The sequence below is a fragment of the Mustela erminea genome, chromosome 15 (genome assembly GCF_009829155.1).
Source record: "Mustela erminea isolate mMusErm1 chromosome 15, mMusErm1.Pri, whole genome shotgun sequence".
NCBI classification, from domain to species: domain Eukaryota; kingdom Metazoa; phylum Chordata; class Mammalia; order Carnivora; family Mustelidae; genus Mustela; species Mustela erminea.
In genome coordinates this window covers 73,855,714-73,871,990 of record NC_045628.1, presented here as the reverse complement: position 1 = coordinate 73,871,990, position 16,277 = coordinate 73,855,714, and the positions used below count along the sequence as shown (strand labels likewise).

General features: G+C 38.8%; 1 protein-coding gene across 2 annotated transcripts in view; it reads left to right on the top strand.

Moving 5' to 3' along the window:
* Positions 1-16,277, top strand: part of B3GLCT (beta 3-glucosyltransferase) — a 116,274-nt gene that overhangs the window by 60,408 nt on the left and 39,589 nt on the right. For both annotated transcript variants that reach the window (XR_004279111.1, XM_032314592.1), the window contains exons 9-11: positions 5,030-5,149; positions 6,828-6,897; positions 13,682-13,795. Coding sequence is in view for 1 of the 2 variants with exons in the window: in XM_032314592.1 (XP_032170483.1) it covers positions 5,030-5,149; positions 6,828-6,897; positions 13,682-13,795 (304 nt within the window). In the remaining variant the exon portion in view is untranslated. The remainder of the gene's footprint in view (positions 1-5,029; positions 5,150-6,827; positions 6,898-13,681; positions 13,796-16,277) is intronic.

The window sequence follows — 16,277 nt, the reverse complement described above, 5'->3', positions numbered from 1 at the left end:
ATGTCAGGGAGATCTTATGATAATTATCTTATCAATTTCCCTCAACCTAATACTCTCTAGTTCCATCCATGTTGTCGCAAATGGCAAGATTTCATTTCTTTTGATGGCTGCATAGTATTCCATTGTGTATATATACCACATCTTCTTTATCCATTCATCTGTTGATGGACATCTAGGTTCTTTCCATAGTTTGGCTATTGTGGACATTGCTGCTATAAACATTCGGGTGCACGTGCCCCTTCGTATCGCTACATTTGTATCTTTAGTGGATCGTTGTTAAGAAGGTTTCTTCGTGGGTTTCATTCACAGGCATATCGGACTGCCTGGAACATTGTCACCTTTCACTCTTGGGGAACCTGAATCTTAGGGCAGTGGGGTCAATCTTGACATGTCACTCAGGCCAGGAGTGCTGGCAGCATACCAGTAGCAAAAAGGGTACGCTCAAGGCTTTACCTTCCTGGCTGATGGCATGTGATGAAAAAGCTTGTTGGGGGAGAAATATACATGTAAAAAACTGTTCTTCTGTTCTATAGAAAGGAAAGAAGGACTAATTGAAAGCACAGGTCTACTTAGATAGTTTTAACGAAGAGTTAACTTTGGTATAGATACTCAGGCTCAGGAATCTATTAAACACTAAATACCTACAAAAACTAATTCTAAGGTATGTGGAAAGTATGAGGATAGGTCAAGATATCTGTGTAATCACCATCTGGTTTAAAGAGCTAGAACATCACCCGTCACTTGGAAGCTCCTGACTGACATTCCTGCGTTCCTTTCATTCTTTCTAGTAAACACTTTCTTGAATTCTCTCTTCCTCTTCTTCCTCTTCCACAGCATATGACTGTGCCTCTGAATAAGACAGTTTGCAGTTTTTTACCCTTTGGGGACTTCGGATAAACGAAAGTGTGCCGCGGGTATTGTTCTGACTTGAAACTCATCCACGTGGTTATGTGCGGCAGTTCTGATGAACTTTTTTCCACTCCAGGCAGGAGTCTCTCCGGAGACCAGAGCAGTTAGCTTACCTGTTCTCCAGTGGCGGGCTTCTGCACCGCTCTGCATTTTTTGCTATTACACTCATTACTTCTCTGTGTTTTGTGGACGTGTGTCATGATGATCCCTGGGCAGGGATTTCTCTAGGGCAGAGGCTTTTAAACTATTTTTTCTTTTTTTTTTACTGTGACCCAGTTTAAAAAATACATTTTTCATTGCGAGCCAGTATATTTGTGTGTGTTATAGTGTTGTATTACTGATTTCTAGCTTAGCATTAGTGTGGTCTATATAACAATTGTTAGAAATGTTTTTAGGCTTATTTTGTGGCCTGGTTCATGTTTACTCTTCATAAATGGAGGAAAAGATGTATATGCTATAATTTGGGGAGTATAGTATTCTCTTTATGAGATTAAGGAAGAAATAGATTTAATATAATAAATTAATCTTCCTTCCTCCCTTCTTTCTTTCCTTCCCTCCTCCTCCCATCCTTCTTTTGTCTGCTTGATCTATCATTTATTAAGAGAGAAATGGGAAAATCTTCCATAATAATGGTGCATTTGATAATATCTCCTCTTGTAACTGCCAACTCTTGCTTTTTTCCCTCTGAGACTATGTTATTTAATTGCATGCAAGTTTAGAATCCGTAAGTCTTCTTAGAATTCATCTTTATTTCTTGTCATGCTCTTTGCCCTAACATGTATTTTGTTGCTGTGACTGTTTTTATACCGGCTTTCCTTTCAGGTTTGCTTTTTAATTGTCTCTCATCTTTTTCTTACAGCCCCTTTGTGTCCTCTTTTAGATGTGCTTCTCTTGGAGAGGACATATCTTCTTTTCCTCCCAGGTTGCCAGTCTTTGTCTTTAAACCAGGTAGCAAATTTACACTTATATCGAACTTGATTACCTTTATATTTGAATTGATTTCTAACACTTTATTTTATCCTTCTCCTCATTTTCTCTCTGGCTCCTTTAAACACTTCCTTACTTTCTATATAGATTGTTTTTTGTTCTTTCTTTTTCCATTTTTTTCCTCTTCTGCTGTTTTAGAAATTTGGTCTTCATTTCTGTACCTTCCTGGTTATTTTAAAATATTTTAACATGCATTCTTTAACCCACTGAGCCACCCAGGTGCTTTAACATGCATTCTTAACCTAACAAAGGCTAAGTAATTCATGGCCTAAATCCAAGGGACTTAGAATAATTGAACTCTGAATATTCCCTCCCCAATTTTTTTTAAAGATTTTATTTATTTATTTGAAAGAGCGAGTGAGAGAGAGATACCACAAAAAGTGTGTGTGGGGGGGTCAGAGGGAGAAGAACTCCCCGCTGAGTGGGGATTCCCCATGTGGGACTTGATCCTGGGACTCCATTCAGGGTCGCTGGGATCATGACCTGAGCTGAAGATAGATGCTCAATTGCTGAGCCACCCAGGCGCCCCTCCCCTTACCAATTTAAATGCTCTTTGTCATTTAGTACTTTTGTTCTTTTCCTAAACCCTGCAACTTAAATATTATCTTTATTTTATGCAATTCATATTTGTAATAGCTTCACCGTGTATTTGCCAGTGCCTTTGCGCTCAGTATCCCATCTTACTTCAAAAGACCTGCCAGGTGGGATCATTTTTTTTTTTTTTGACATTTTAAAAATTTAAATTCAATTAATTAATATATAGTGTATTATTAGTTTCAGAGGTAATGTTCAGTGATTCATCAATTGCATATCACACCCAGTGCTCATTCCATCAAGTGCCCTCCTTAATGCCTATTACCCAGTTACCCATCCCCCCCCACCTCCCCTCCAGCAACCCTCAGTTTGTTTCCTAGAGTTCAGAGTGTCTTATGGTTTCTCTCCCTCTCTGATTTAGTCTTATTTTATTTTTTCTTCCCTTCCCCTGTGCTCATGTTTTATTTCTTAAATTCCACATTTGAGTGAAATCATATGATATTTGTCTTTCTCTGATTGACGTATTTCCTCTTAGCATAATGCTCTCTAGTTCCATCCACATCACTGCAAATTGTGAGAGTTCATTCTTTTTGATGGCTGAGTAGCATTCCATTGTGTATATATACCACATCATCTTTATCCATTCATCTTTCGATGGACATCTGGGCTCTTTCCAGAGTTTGGCTATTGTGGACATTGCTGCTATAAACCTTGGGGTGCAGGTGCCCCTTTGAATCACTATATTTGTATCCTTTGGATAAATACCTAGTATTGCTATTGCTGGGTTGTAGGGTAGCTCTGTTTTTAACTTTTTGAGGGTCCTTCATACTGTTTTCCAGGGCGGCTGCACCCTGGTGGGATCATTTTTATTCTTCTAAGGCACATCCTTTAGCGTTTCCTTCAGTGGGGTGGTACATTCTCAATTTTTTTCCCTTTAAAAAATTTGTATTGACTTTGTTCTTTAAACATAGTTACCTTGTGTTTACAATTCAGGGTTGTCCATCATTTTCTGTCATCACTCTGGCTTTACTACACTGTTCTGGTTTCTGTTATTGCTGTGGTGTTGGGAAATCAGCATCAGTCTCATGTGGCTTCTTTGTAGGTAATCTTTCTCTCTGCCTGCCTTTAAGACTATTTGTCTTTGATATTCTGCAGTTTCACTATGAGATATCTAGGTGCTGACTTTTTTTTTTTTTTTACATCCTACATGGGATTCATTGACCCTTTCTATAATAGGATTGTTATGTAATTTTTGGAAATTCTCAGCCATTCTTTTTTCAAGCATGTTCTCACCCCCATTCTTTCTGTTGTCTCCTCCTGGATGTGTAGATGTGTGCCAGCACTCTGAATTTTTCTTTTACTTTTCCCATCTCTGTTTCTGCTGTGCTGCATTTTAGATAATTGGGGGACTTTCATCTTTTAATTCCCTGATTTTTTATTCACCGGTGTCTAATACTCTGCTTATCCTAATCATTAAATTTTTCTTTACTGATTTTTATATTTAGAAGTTTAGCTCCTTGTTTTCAAATTTGCTTATTTTATATAATTTTTAAAAATTTGCTTATGTTTGAATGTTTTCTCTTTATGAAAATGTATTAAACATAGTAATTTTATAACTGTGTTTGATCATTCCAAGACCTGCAGACTTTTGGATCTCATGATATAGTGTCTACTGGTTTTTGGTGATCAGCTCATGTCCCTGTGCTTTTTTTTTCTCTGAGTTTTCTCTGAGTAGTCTTGTTTCAAACTGTATCTGTGCTAATCTTCTGAGTCCTACATTAAGGTGGAAGGATTTTCATTTGTTTTTCCTACTGCTACAGGATTATACTAACTTGGTGCCATTTTAAATAACTGTTTGAAGTGTTTTGGACCACATTAGTGGCACACATTAGGGAGGCCCGGGTTTTGATTACAAAATCTCAGAGGAGATTTGTAGATGATATTTCCCCCCTCCATCTAGCTCCAACGTCCTAGATTTATGTGGGGTTTGCTCTTAAACACTCTCCGCCTTGGGTGAGTCTTGGGCTTTATTTTCTTAACTCCGCATCACCACAGTTCACCATCTACCTACTGAGGATACTACCCTTGATGCCATTTTCCCCAGGCTCTTCCTTTTGCAGTTTTGTCCTCACAAGTTCCATACTATTATGGAAATTTAGCAATCCATTTAAAATTATTTTAAAGATATTTTATCCAACAGTTTTAGATGTTTCCAGCAAGGCTGTTAGTCAAGGTGTGTAATTACCATACCGCAGAAAACCAGCCTCATGGTAATAATTTCTTTCATCTTCTACTGCGATGTTTTAGAAACCCTAAAATCATGTCCCTGAAATTGCTTATGACAGCTTTGGAATTATTTGGTGTTCAGAATATGAACAAGAATATGGATTCTTGTTAATAAAAGATTATATTGATCCACATGAAATTACTATTTTTATATGTAAAAACAAAAATCTGTTGAGTATTGTCAAATTGATTCGGTTCAATCTTAGTGCTCTGTAGAAGACATGGTCTGCTTTTCCTTGACATATTTTGTACCTTCTTACACTTGCGGTGTTGGCCAAGTTCTTTCATTTGTTGCCGGCTCCTGTCCTGACAGATTGCCCTCTACATCTGGGACAAAGGCAATGGGCCTCCCCTTACTCCAGTGCCTGAGTTTTGTACAGAGGCTGCGGACTCCTACTGTGCTACCACCTTCCATTCTTTTCTACCACTTTGCGTAAGTATAGAAGAAAGGCTTCCTTACATAACAAAGGAAAATCTACATGCTGTGCATAATATTGTCCTAGGACTTTAAGTTTCTACTTATGTGCCAGGTAAGAAGTAGATACCATACTTCTTACTAGTAACTGCCCTATCAGGTGAGCAATGTTGTATCCTAGTTGACACATGAGAAGAGAAAGGACTAAGAAGTACTTGTTCAGGGTCACACAGTGAGTCCAGGAGAGGGGCAGTGAGGACCCTGAGGGCACCGACTCACTCCCAAGGCTCCATGCAGAACTGCCTGCCACAGGTCTTCCGAGTCAGTGTGCCTGGAGTCATTTCCCTTGTTGATGATTCAGCATGTGTCTCCTGGAAGATCTATTGCATTTCCTAGAAGGGTGATTTCAGACATTTCCTGCTACACCTAAGCCTTCTCCCCAAGCCCATCTCCTCTCAGCTGGAGATGTTAATTTGATCTCATCTGCCACTGTCCAGCAGAACTTTCAGAATGATCTTACTTGTTTCATTGTACCCTAGGTCCAGTTCCCAGGATGAGCCTGAAGACCCCTGAAACTCACTAGGTTAACAGTTCTTTATCAGAAGAGAAAACATATTCATCACCCTCAAATGTTGTCTGTTCTTCTGAAGGCAGTCACACAGGAGTCTGTGTGTGGCATATTAAAAAATGAATATATGTATACACACACACGTGTGTGCACACACACACACACACACCCACACATTGCAGTAATGGGAGAGAATCTGTAATGTTTGCTCAGTTCCTGAGGGGGAAATCCTGTCTTTCTAGACATGATGCTTGCTTGTTCTTTAGTGCTCTTTTGGGTGGTCTGGTGGGGTCAGCCTCCTAGTGTCTTGAGTAATATGACAAAGCTGTGTTTAAATGTCACCATAAACTGGCCCCAGATGATATTTGAGTCATGGTTGAATATTATTAAAGGCCTAAGACATTTGATAAAGGGGTCAGAACACCCCATGAAGCCATCCGTGGCCTTGAGTGTAGGCTGTCCACAGTCTCCCCATGTGTCCCTTTCATCTGAGTGGCCAGCTGGGGCTGGGCTGGCTCAGGGCCCCATAATTGCCCCTCCTTCCTTGCACCCAAGTGTTTACGTAATTGTCCCTTTGGCAGAATCAGAATGTTGCTGTAGCTTAGACTTGGGTAGACAATAAAGGGGCCATAAAAATACTTTCAACATCAAAGTGAGACTGGTCCCCCAAGAGGGAGTCAACTCCTATTGTACAGGAACACAGCCCACTGGTTCTCTCCCTTTGTCAAAATCTTCACCAGCTGGAAAAAGGAAAGGGAAGATGACTAACATTTACTGGGCAGTTAGAATGTGCTGAATAAATGTAGCAAAGAAAGCGGCTTCACTGGTGGCTATTCTGATCATCTTCTAAATGAGCAGACTGAAGTTGAGAGCTGAGGAATATTGTCTGGGTGACACAGTGAGTACAGGACAGGGCTGGGATTCAGGCCCAGGTCTGGCTGTCATCAGAGGTCTTGTCAGCTGAACTATAGTTCCTGTTTCCCCAGAAACTTAATCCTGGAAACAGGATTAATGTCCTTGACGTTGGTGAAGGTCACCTCTGTGGCATGCGAGATCTAATAAGGGTGTGAATGTGGGTGTTGATATGACACGGACTCATATATACACATATGTTTTCTTGTTTTCTAGGGAAATCCAGTGAAGAAAGAGGATATATTTTTCGCAGTAAAAACATGCAAGAAATTTCACAGCGATAGAAGTATGTTTTGTGTTACTCATTTTTCCTGAACTTATAAAATCCCAACTGCCTTTAAAAAAAAAAAAAAAGTACAAGCCAGCTAGAAACTCAAGGAAGAGATAACGACACATACATTGTTGGAATGAAAACAGTTATTTAGCTTGTGTTCCTCATCGTACCACTTCAATAACTAAGATCAATTAGAAGGGACCGTTTTGTATCAAAACATGAGTGGCCCTAGCCCTTATGAATACCGTTCAGAGCAGTGTTTTAAATTGGAAATGGGAAAGCACAGCTGCGGCAATCTTGGACACGATGCATGAATAACAATCCATTTTGCAGAACAATGTCCTATTTATGTCCATGCACCGGCTCTGAACTGTATGAGGAATGTTAGAGGGGATTTCAAGGTGGGAGAATACCAAAAAAAGGATGTTTTCTCCAAGACTAATCCTTCTTTTTACATTATGGTGGATGCACACAGTGGAACTTTTAAAGATACGTATTTGCTCATGAGTGGATTGTATTGCAGAAAAGGCAATAGGTGGCTTATACATAGTGGTCCCTTCTTAAGAAGATCTTGGCATGCAGATGAATGTTGTTTTTATTCAACTTTTTGGTGTTATTACAGAATTCTACTAAGTTATGGTGATAATGTAAAAGAAAAAGCACGTCCTAAATATAAGTAGACATAATTTCTTTCTTTTTTTTTGCCTTATTTCAAGCTGCACTTTTCTGAAATTGAAAATTAGACAGTCTTTTGCATTTTCTAATTTTAGCATATATTTTAATTTTTTTCCATGAAAAGACAGTCGATTTCATCAAGAGTGTGATATTTATGTAGAAGAGATTTCTAAGCCAGCTGTCGTTTTCAGGGGATTAGAGCTATGGGGGAATTTCATTTAGATAATTTATTTGATAATATGGTACTTATAAATTATACTTTAAAGGGGAACATTTTCCAAATAAAAAATAATATAATTTGGGATTGAAATATTAAGATAGTAGCATCAATTAGAATCTGGTTATGATGTACAGTATCATATAAGTATGTAACTATAAACCTTCATATTTACCTAAAATAGTCACATAAGGTGCCAAGTTCTATTCAATCAGTCTAATATAGGCACTCATTATATAAGAGAGTCCTAAAGACTATTAAAAATCAATATAGAAGTTAAAATTTTCATCATTCACAAAAATTAACATAGATTTAATATCCTTTTGCTTTTTTTAAAATCTGGAAGGGCATTTGGGGATAATTTTTGATATATCTTATAAAGTATCAAAGGAAATGAATGAAGGGACTGCCTTTTTTTTTTTTTTTTAAAAACAGCCAACAGAAGTGTTCACATTGATTTATTTGATCCTGAAGCCGCACTTGGGAGTAGTGACTATTTTCATAATATTGATGTTAAGAACAGTGGTGGTAGTGATATTTTCTCTTTTGAGACATTTTTCAAGTGACTATAAAGCCGTAAAATAGGGACCATCCCTGGTTGTATTTTTCATATTTTACAGAAATGAAAAAGAAGTTTGCTGATTTTAATTTAGTAATTTTGAATGATCTAGTTTATTGCTTTCTTATTTGCATCAGGGTCAGATAATCTTTTCAGGTATGCATCAAATGCTTTTATATTTGAATTTCAAGTCAAAGGTCTTTAAAAATTACAAATCTAAAAAGCCTGTTAGGAGCATTAAAACCAAACCCTCCAAAGCTGGATACATCGATTCATTGCTATGAATCTGAATCTGGGGTCATTGAAGCCTGAGACTTAATTAAAAGATATTATGAGGCTTTCACAGTTGGGTTTCTGTAGCAAGGCATCTTTAAACTAGAATGAAAAGATGTTGAGGCAGCAGGATTTTAGCGACTTTGATGTCCATATCGCTGGATGGAAGTGAGCCTTCGATGCCACTGGGCTCCTCTCCTTCTTTTGGAAGGCTAGTCTAACCACTGGTTGGCCCAGAGAATTATCCAGTAACCCTATTAGTTACAAGGACAATACTATATTAATTGCGTCTGCTCATCTTCTTTACATTTTCTGGTTTGTTTGTTTGTTTGTTTGTTTACATACATTGTATCATCTGCCTTCATGTTGACAATTCCTGATGATGTGATAATTAATGTTATTCCTTTGATCATGTAGAGAAAGCTGAGTGACACAGCTGGCCTCTGTTCTTATAGGCTGTTGAGTAGGAGAGCTGGGATTCAGGGTTTCTGGCTCTAAATCCCCAATTCTCTCTGCCACAGCACAGCTGTACTGTCATCTCCTTGGATGTATTACAATCTTAACATTTGACAAATGATATTGGATATTCATGTTGACGTTCTGCTAGGCTCAAGGTCATTTTTGACTTGGCCAGAAGGTGGGAAAGTAGGCTTTTTATTTTCAGTAACAAGGGGGGAGAGCCAGAAGTTGAAATCCACAGAGGATCTAAAATATAAAGCAAGCTGGGCATTCAGGCTGCTACTCCTGTCCAAGCATTTGACTGCTCTAGTCAAGCCCAGTACATGGAGTGGGGTGGGTTTTTTCTTCATTCTTTCCCCATGAACTTTGTGATAGAAACCCTTGAAGTTACAAAGGCCAAATGACAAGGAAAAAAAAAACCCACCCATAGATAAGACTGTATATTTATCTTGGGGAAAAACTGAGAGTTGGCTATACTGTTGGTGATGGATCTGGTGGCAGGTTCTCACTTGTGGGTGCACCGCCCCTGGGGACAGCAGAAGACCCCTTGTGATGTCCCCCATTCCTGGCTCCTTACAATGCTGGCCATGTCCAGGGTAAGGGTGAAGGATGGCACGTTCTGTTAAAGGCTCCCGTTAGTTTGGCAAGGGAAAATAAAATACACACAACTCATTTTTTATATTCTTAATGAAGAACGGTAATAAGGCAAGTTCCGAAATTTATTTATTTATTTATTTTTAAAAAAGATTTTACTTATTTGACAGAGAGAGATCACAAGTAGGCAGAGAAAGAGAGAGAGGAGGAGGAGGAGGAAGCAGGCTTCCTGCTGAGCAGAAAGCCCAATGCGGGACTCTATCTCAGGAGTCTGGGATCACGACCTGAGCCGAAGGCAGAGGCTTAACCCACTGAGCCACCCAGGTGCCCCAAGTTCCGAAATTTTAAAAAACAATTACTTAACATCTTGTACCTTTTTCGCTTGATGGTGAAACAAGCATTTATGTAACTGCTTTGTGTCCGGATTCTGATTCAAATGTAATAAAGCATTCTTAGGACACAGCAAAAATATATTCTATCTTTTGGCTTAAGAAAGAAATACATATTGACACCATCGAAATAGCAACACGCTCTTGAGATGCAAGCAGTTACTAGGGTTTTAAAGAAACTTTAAATGTCTTATATAAAGCAAATTAGGCATAGCATGTAAAATTATATTTAAGCAATGAGAAGGTCTCTGGAGTTTTAATATTCAGCTTGTTCACTTCCTCTTGGGTTATGTGTTTTTCTACTGTGTGACGTGAGCTGTCAGAAAATGTTAAGAATTCTCTCTGCACCAGTTTGCCACGCTGTTCCTGTGCGTGTCTTAAGTATCTGGTGGCAGTCACCGCTTTGTTCTTCAAGTGCTGGGTCGTGAGAGGCTCTCCTGCTGCAGTCCCCCTGATTAATGAGGTAAAATTGCTATTTGCTCAGCCTTTCGTTCCTTTTCACAGCTTCCTGAGCACCTAAAAATAAACACTTTATTCCTTTCAGATTGAAAAAACAAAAAACACCCTGTTACCTTTACCGCAGTCATCTTGTCTGGAAGAGGCCCCATCTGAGCAGACTTATGGAAAGATGTGTGTGGTTAGAGAGGATGACAGGTCCTGGGCTGCAGTCTGCTTATTTCAGACATGAGGTGTGGATTACAGTGCAGCTCAAATGTCATTAGATTATTGAAGAGAGGGAGGGAGTCGGGGGCTGCCCTGCTCAGATTGCCCCCTGGCTGTTGAACAGATAGAAAGGTTCCAAGGTTGCCCCAACATGTTTTAGATCAGCCCCGAGGGGTGCCTTTTAGGCTTAGGTACACCTCATCTCTAAAATCAGGGTGTGTGTCTCTAACCCTTTTTGGAGGAGAGAGGAGCAAGCAGGATTTTGTCACTGATGTGTATATGGAGACAGGAAGTCTATTTGTCGAGTGAAAATAGCAGATTTCTTAACATCAAAAGTCATTCACATTTGATTGTGTGGTAGTCTTTGTACAGTGCCTAAGGGTCTAGTGCATTTTCATTTGTAATCAGTTTTGCAAGTAAATTCACCAGGGGTAAAAATGTGTGTTCTGTGCCTCCTAGCGAGACACATTTCCTGCTTCGAGTCTGTAAAGCCATGTGGAAGATTTACGCCATCTGTGCAGCGGGATTGTTTTTTCTTTAATAGCACAAGTTTTACTTCGCTCCAATTGCAAGTTATCCTGTGGTAAGCCTTCTTGAAAGAGGCTAGTGTTTTATTAGGGGGTACAAAGTGTGCTTCTCTGTATTGAAAATGAGATAATAGATCATGTAACTATATTGAAATATTTTCTCACAGTTTAATATACTTGGGAACGCAGTGCCTCAGTTTAAAATATTTTATAACTAGAATGAATTCAGTTTAGAATTCAAACATTGCTAATGAAGTCGACCAATACTCTAAAAGTTTTAGGTAATTTAGAATCAACCCTAACTAAAGGTAAAGGTTTTACCTGCTGTTATAGAAGACTTAGCCTTAGCTTTGAATTCTTTATAGCTGGCAGATATGACAAACACTTCAGGAGCTATAGTGATGAGGCAACAGATGATAAAAATTGTTGAATGCTTTTGGGATTATAGAATCATAGCATCCTACTATATTAAAATGGCTGGTGTGTTTTTATAAAATTGGTAATGGTGGCAATAGTCTTGTACCAAATGATGAATTGCCTTTATGAATAAAACCTTCCTTTAAACCAGTTCCAGAGATAGCCCTAAGCCTTTTGTGGGAACTTCTACAAAATTCCATTATTTATTGAGCATCTACTACATCCTGGGCACTTGCCTGCTATGGGGAACGATTCGTATAGGAATTCTTACCTTAAGTGAAATTTCTGTTTCCGTTGTTTCAAACAAGAACAAGTAGTTAGGTACAGCAAAGAACTCACTCACAATTGATTTTAATGTCACTTAAATCAGCCGAGAAGAAACATTTCTGCTGTTTAATAAAGTCATTAGAGCAAAAGGGAACTGGAGGCTAATGACTGAGGACAGCGAAAGCAGACTTTTGCACAGCTGAGGGCTGTGGACTGAGGAAAATCTTGACCTTTCCTCACAGCTTCTTCCAGCATCACGCAAGGGAGGACATTTTACCCAGGAGTGAATTAGCGGCAGCAGGCTGCCGGGAGCACTTTTCTGGGTAAGTCCTCCTGCGTGTGATACCCATGGCAGACTGCCACTGTGGTGACAAGGTGAAGTCTTTCATTGTGTTGGGATGTGAAAGTAGGAGAGGATTTGTTTTCTTCCACCTCCCTACTCACTCAGGCAGCCTTATCTGTTATTTATGCATCTTTGTCCATTTTGACATGAAGAAATCTCTGCCTTTTCAGGATTGCAGAAAAATTGTATTTTAAGCCCTAAAAGTTATTTAGTGGGTTAAAATAGGTAACTTAGAGATTGTAACAAATGTCCAGAATTCATAGTTCTGTCTTTCTTAAAAGCTGGTGAGTAATGGATAAAATGGTGCCCTTTTGTGTTTTATATACAAAGGGCTCTCTGTCTTTGACTCCAAGTTTATTGACTTGCATAGCTAAACATTTAAGGTTGACATTGCATTGGTTGTGTTTGCATATATTTTTATTTGTGCTGGGAAAAAGGGAAAGATAAATGACCTGATAAAATCTCAAAATACTGACTTGAAGATTTAGTTCACTGGAGTGGAGGTTCTTAAATTGCCAGGGTTTATAATCGAGATATGACCTTTTTTTTTTTCCTCTATTGAAACAACAGAAACCTCTTCTCAAAATTTAGAGATGCACAGACAGTAGCTAAAAAAAAGTATATAAGAAAATAATTATGCAGCTGTTTGGTCAGGTGAATTAATATCAGTGATCAGGAAGAATTCTGTCAAATGTGGAAAGAGGTGAAGCTTAAAAGTAGCTCTAAATTAGAGAAAACTAGGAAAGTTTTCTGTTGTTTGTGTTTCTTTAATTAAAACAATTTATCTGTTAGTGGTTGAGGTCAGAAATCTGCAGTGGTTCTCAACCTTTTTTCTTCCACGTTTCCCAGAAGTGTAGCATAAAGAATATCAGCTCTCCCAGGCAGTGGTTCTCAGTGGTAAGGTCATGCCCTGAGTAGGATTGCATGGTTCTTTTGCAGTCGTTGGGTGGGGACGTGTGTCATTTGAGAAGCCCCCATCCCCATCCTAAGGGAGACCTATCTGCATCTCAGCCAGAAACACAGACTATTTCCCACCCCTCTAAGAAGCATTTGAAAAATCCAGTTGTGAATTTTAAATGAAATAGCGTATGGGGAAAGAGGAAAATGAAAATACTTCAGTGTAGTCAGACTAGGAAATGGATCACTACATGGGCTCAAAGAATGAGGAATCATCAGAAATGGGAAGTGTTGGGCTCTAACATACACTGAAAACATCTCAAAAAGAGGGTTCCATGCAGGTGCTGTCATCGACGGACAACCGGACATTTCTTGGAGTAGGAAAAGCAAGCAGGTTGGGATACCCGAAGAACAAATAATGGTTCTCTTCCTTAATAAGTGATTATGCTGCCCTTCATGATGCTAAGCTTTCCTTCAGAACTGTACCGGTGACTGTCACTTCTCTCATTTTTTCAGTCCCCATTGTAAAGCAGACCTGGGCGGGCCAGGCAAGTGTCATTGAATACTACAGTGATCACACAGAAAGTTCCATTCCTACAGTAGATCTGGGGATTCCCAATACAGATAGAGGTGAGTCCTTAATTTGTACTACTCTTATTCAGAGTGCCCATCATTATCCTAAATTAGGATAATAATGAAATATCTTATAAATATTATATTTGCCTTATGTGATTTCACTTTCTCCCCTCCCGGCATCTTTACCCATGGATAGGGACCAATTCTCTTGGATTAAGAGCTGCTTTATAAGTATCAAGAAAGGTCGTAAGTTGCTAGACCTGAATGATATGACTGAACACATGACAATTAGGATTATTTAACAGATTTTTTTTATACCTTCATAATTCACTGTGGCCCTAATGGAGTGTCCAAAGTTAATTTATCATCTTGCCACACAAAGTTTCTCCTCAGTGGTTTAACCCCGCCAGGATTGTTCTGTGGCTACTATTTTCCAGCTGCCAAAGCCCCAGAAGAAGAGAAAGCAGGAACGAAGCCTATGGTTTCTCTCCTCATGGAGCTTAGGCTCTCACACTTTATATATCCCTCTCCAGTAGTGCTTAACCACATCCTACCCTGGTTATGTGGGGCATAAGCTCCACAAGAGTCATGCATTTTGTTAATATTTTAATGAGTAATTATTGGCAGTACACCTGTTTTTCTCTTCAGCGTGCAGACTTTATAATTAAAAATTTTTTTATTTCAGAAAAATAGAGGTAGGCATTTGGCCACTTTACCTTCAGATGCTCTTTATCTTAATTTTTATCTAGTGTTCCTGCCACACGTTTTTCTTTAGTTTTCTACTTTCCCATACCCTTTTATGAATAGAAAAAGCAATAAGTTCATTGTCTGTTTTATTGAGTAATTTACCTGGATTATTTCATAGTCATCTCTTTTATAATGTCTTGATTAATAGTGTACAATGTAGAATCAGATATACCATTCTTCTGACAAGATTAAATATATTACTGAGTCTATCTATTGCTTTGTTCTGGAGACATGATTTTATTTTAAATCATATTTTATTCAATTAATTATCATATAGTATATTATTAGCTTCAGACGTAGAATTCAGGGATTCATTAGTTGCATAATACCCAGTGCCCATTACATCAAGTGCCCTCCTTAATGCCCATCACCCAGTTACCCCATCCCCCCACCTACCTCCCCTCTAGCAACTGACAGTTACCTATAGTTAAGAGTCTTTCATGGTTTGTCTCCCTCTCTGACTCTGTGTTGTTTTATTTTTCCCTCCCTTTCTCTATGTTCTCTGTTTTGTTTCCCTCTTATGACTGAAATTATATAATCATTTTTCTCTGATTAATTTATTTTCCTTAGCATGATACTCTCTAGTTCCATCCATGTCATTGCAAATGGCACGATTTCATTCTTTTTGATGACTGAGTACTATTCCATTGTGTACATACCTCATCTTTTTTTTTTTAATTTTCACAGCACTCACCATAGCACATACCCTCCCCAATGTCCATAACCTCACTACCCTCTCCCTACTCCCCTCCCTCCAGCCCCCCTCAGTTTGTTTTGTGAGATTAAGAGTCACTTATGGTTTGTCTCCCTCCCAATCCCATCTTGTTTCATTTATTCTTCTTCTACCTCCCAAACCCCCCATGTTGCATCTCCACTTCCTCGTATCAGGGAGATCACATGATAGTTGTCTTTCTCCGATTGACTTATTTCGCTAAGCATGATACCCTCTAGCTTCATCCATGTCATCGCAAATGGCAAGATTTCCTTTCTTTTGATGGCTGCATAGTATTCCATTGTGTATATATACCACATCTTCTTGATCCATTCATCTGTTGATGGACATCTAGGTTCTTTTCCATAGTTTCTACTGCATACCACATCATCTTTATCTATTCATCTGTCGATGGACATCTGGGCTTTTTCCATAGTTTGGCTATTGTGGACATTGCTACTATGAACATTGGGGTGTAAGTGCCTTTTCATTTCACTACACATGCATCTTTGGGGTAAATACCCTGTAGTGCTGGGTTGTAAAGTAGCTATAATTTTTAACTTTTTGAAGAAACTCCCTACTTTTTCAGAGTGGCTGTACCACTTTGCATTCCCACTAGCAGTGTAAGAGGGTTCCCCTTTCTCTGCATTCTCACCAATATTTGTTGTTTCCTGATTTGTTGATTTTAGCCATTCTGTCTGGTGTGAGGTGGTATCACATTATGGTTTTGATTTACATTTCCCTGATGCTGAGTGATGTTGAACATTTTTTCATAAGTCTGTTGGCCATTTGTATGTCTTCTTTGGAGAAATGTCTGTTCATGTCTTCTGCCCATACCTTAACTGGATTATATGTTCTTTGGGTTTGAGTTTGATAAGTTCTTTATCGATTATGTATGTTACCCTTTATCAGATATGTCATTTGCAAATATTTTCTCCTATTCTGTTGGTTGTCTTTGGTTTTGTTGGCTGTTTCCTTTGCTGTGCAAAAGCTTTTTGTCTTGTTGAAGTCCCAATAGCTCATTTTGCCTTTGTTTCTCTTGCCTTTGAAGACCTGTCAAGCCAGAAGTTGCTGTGG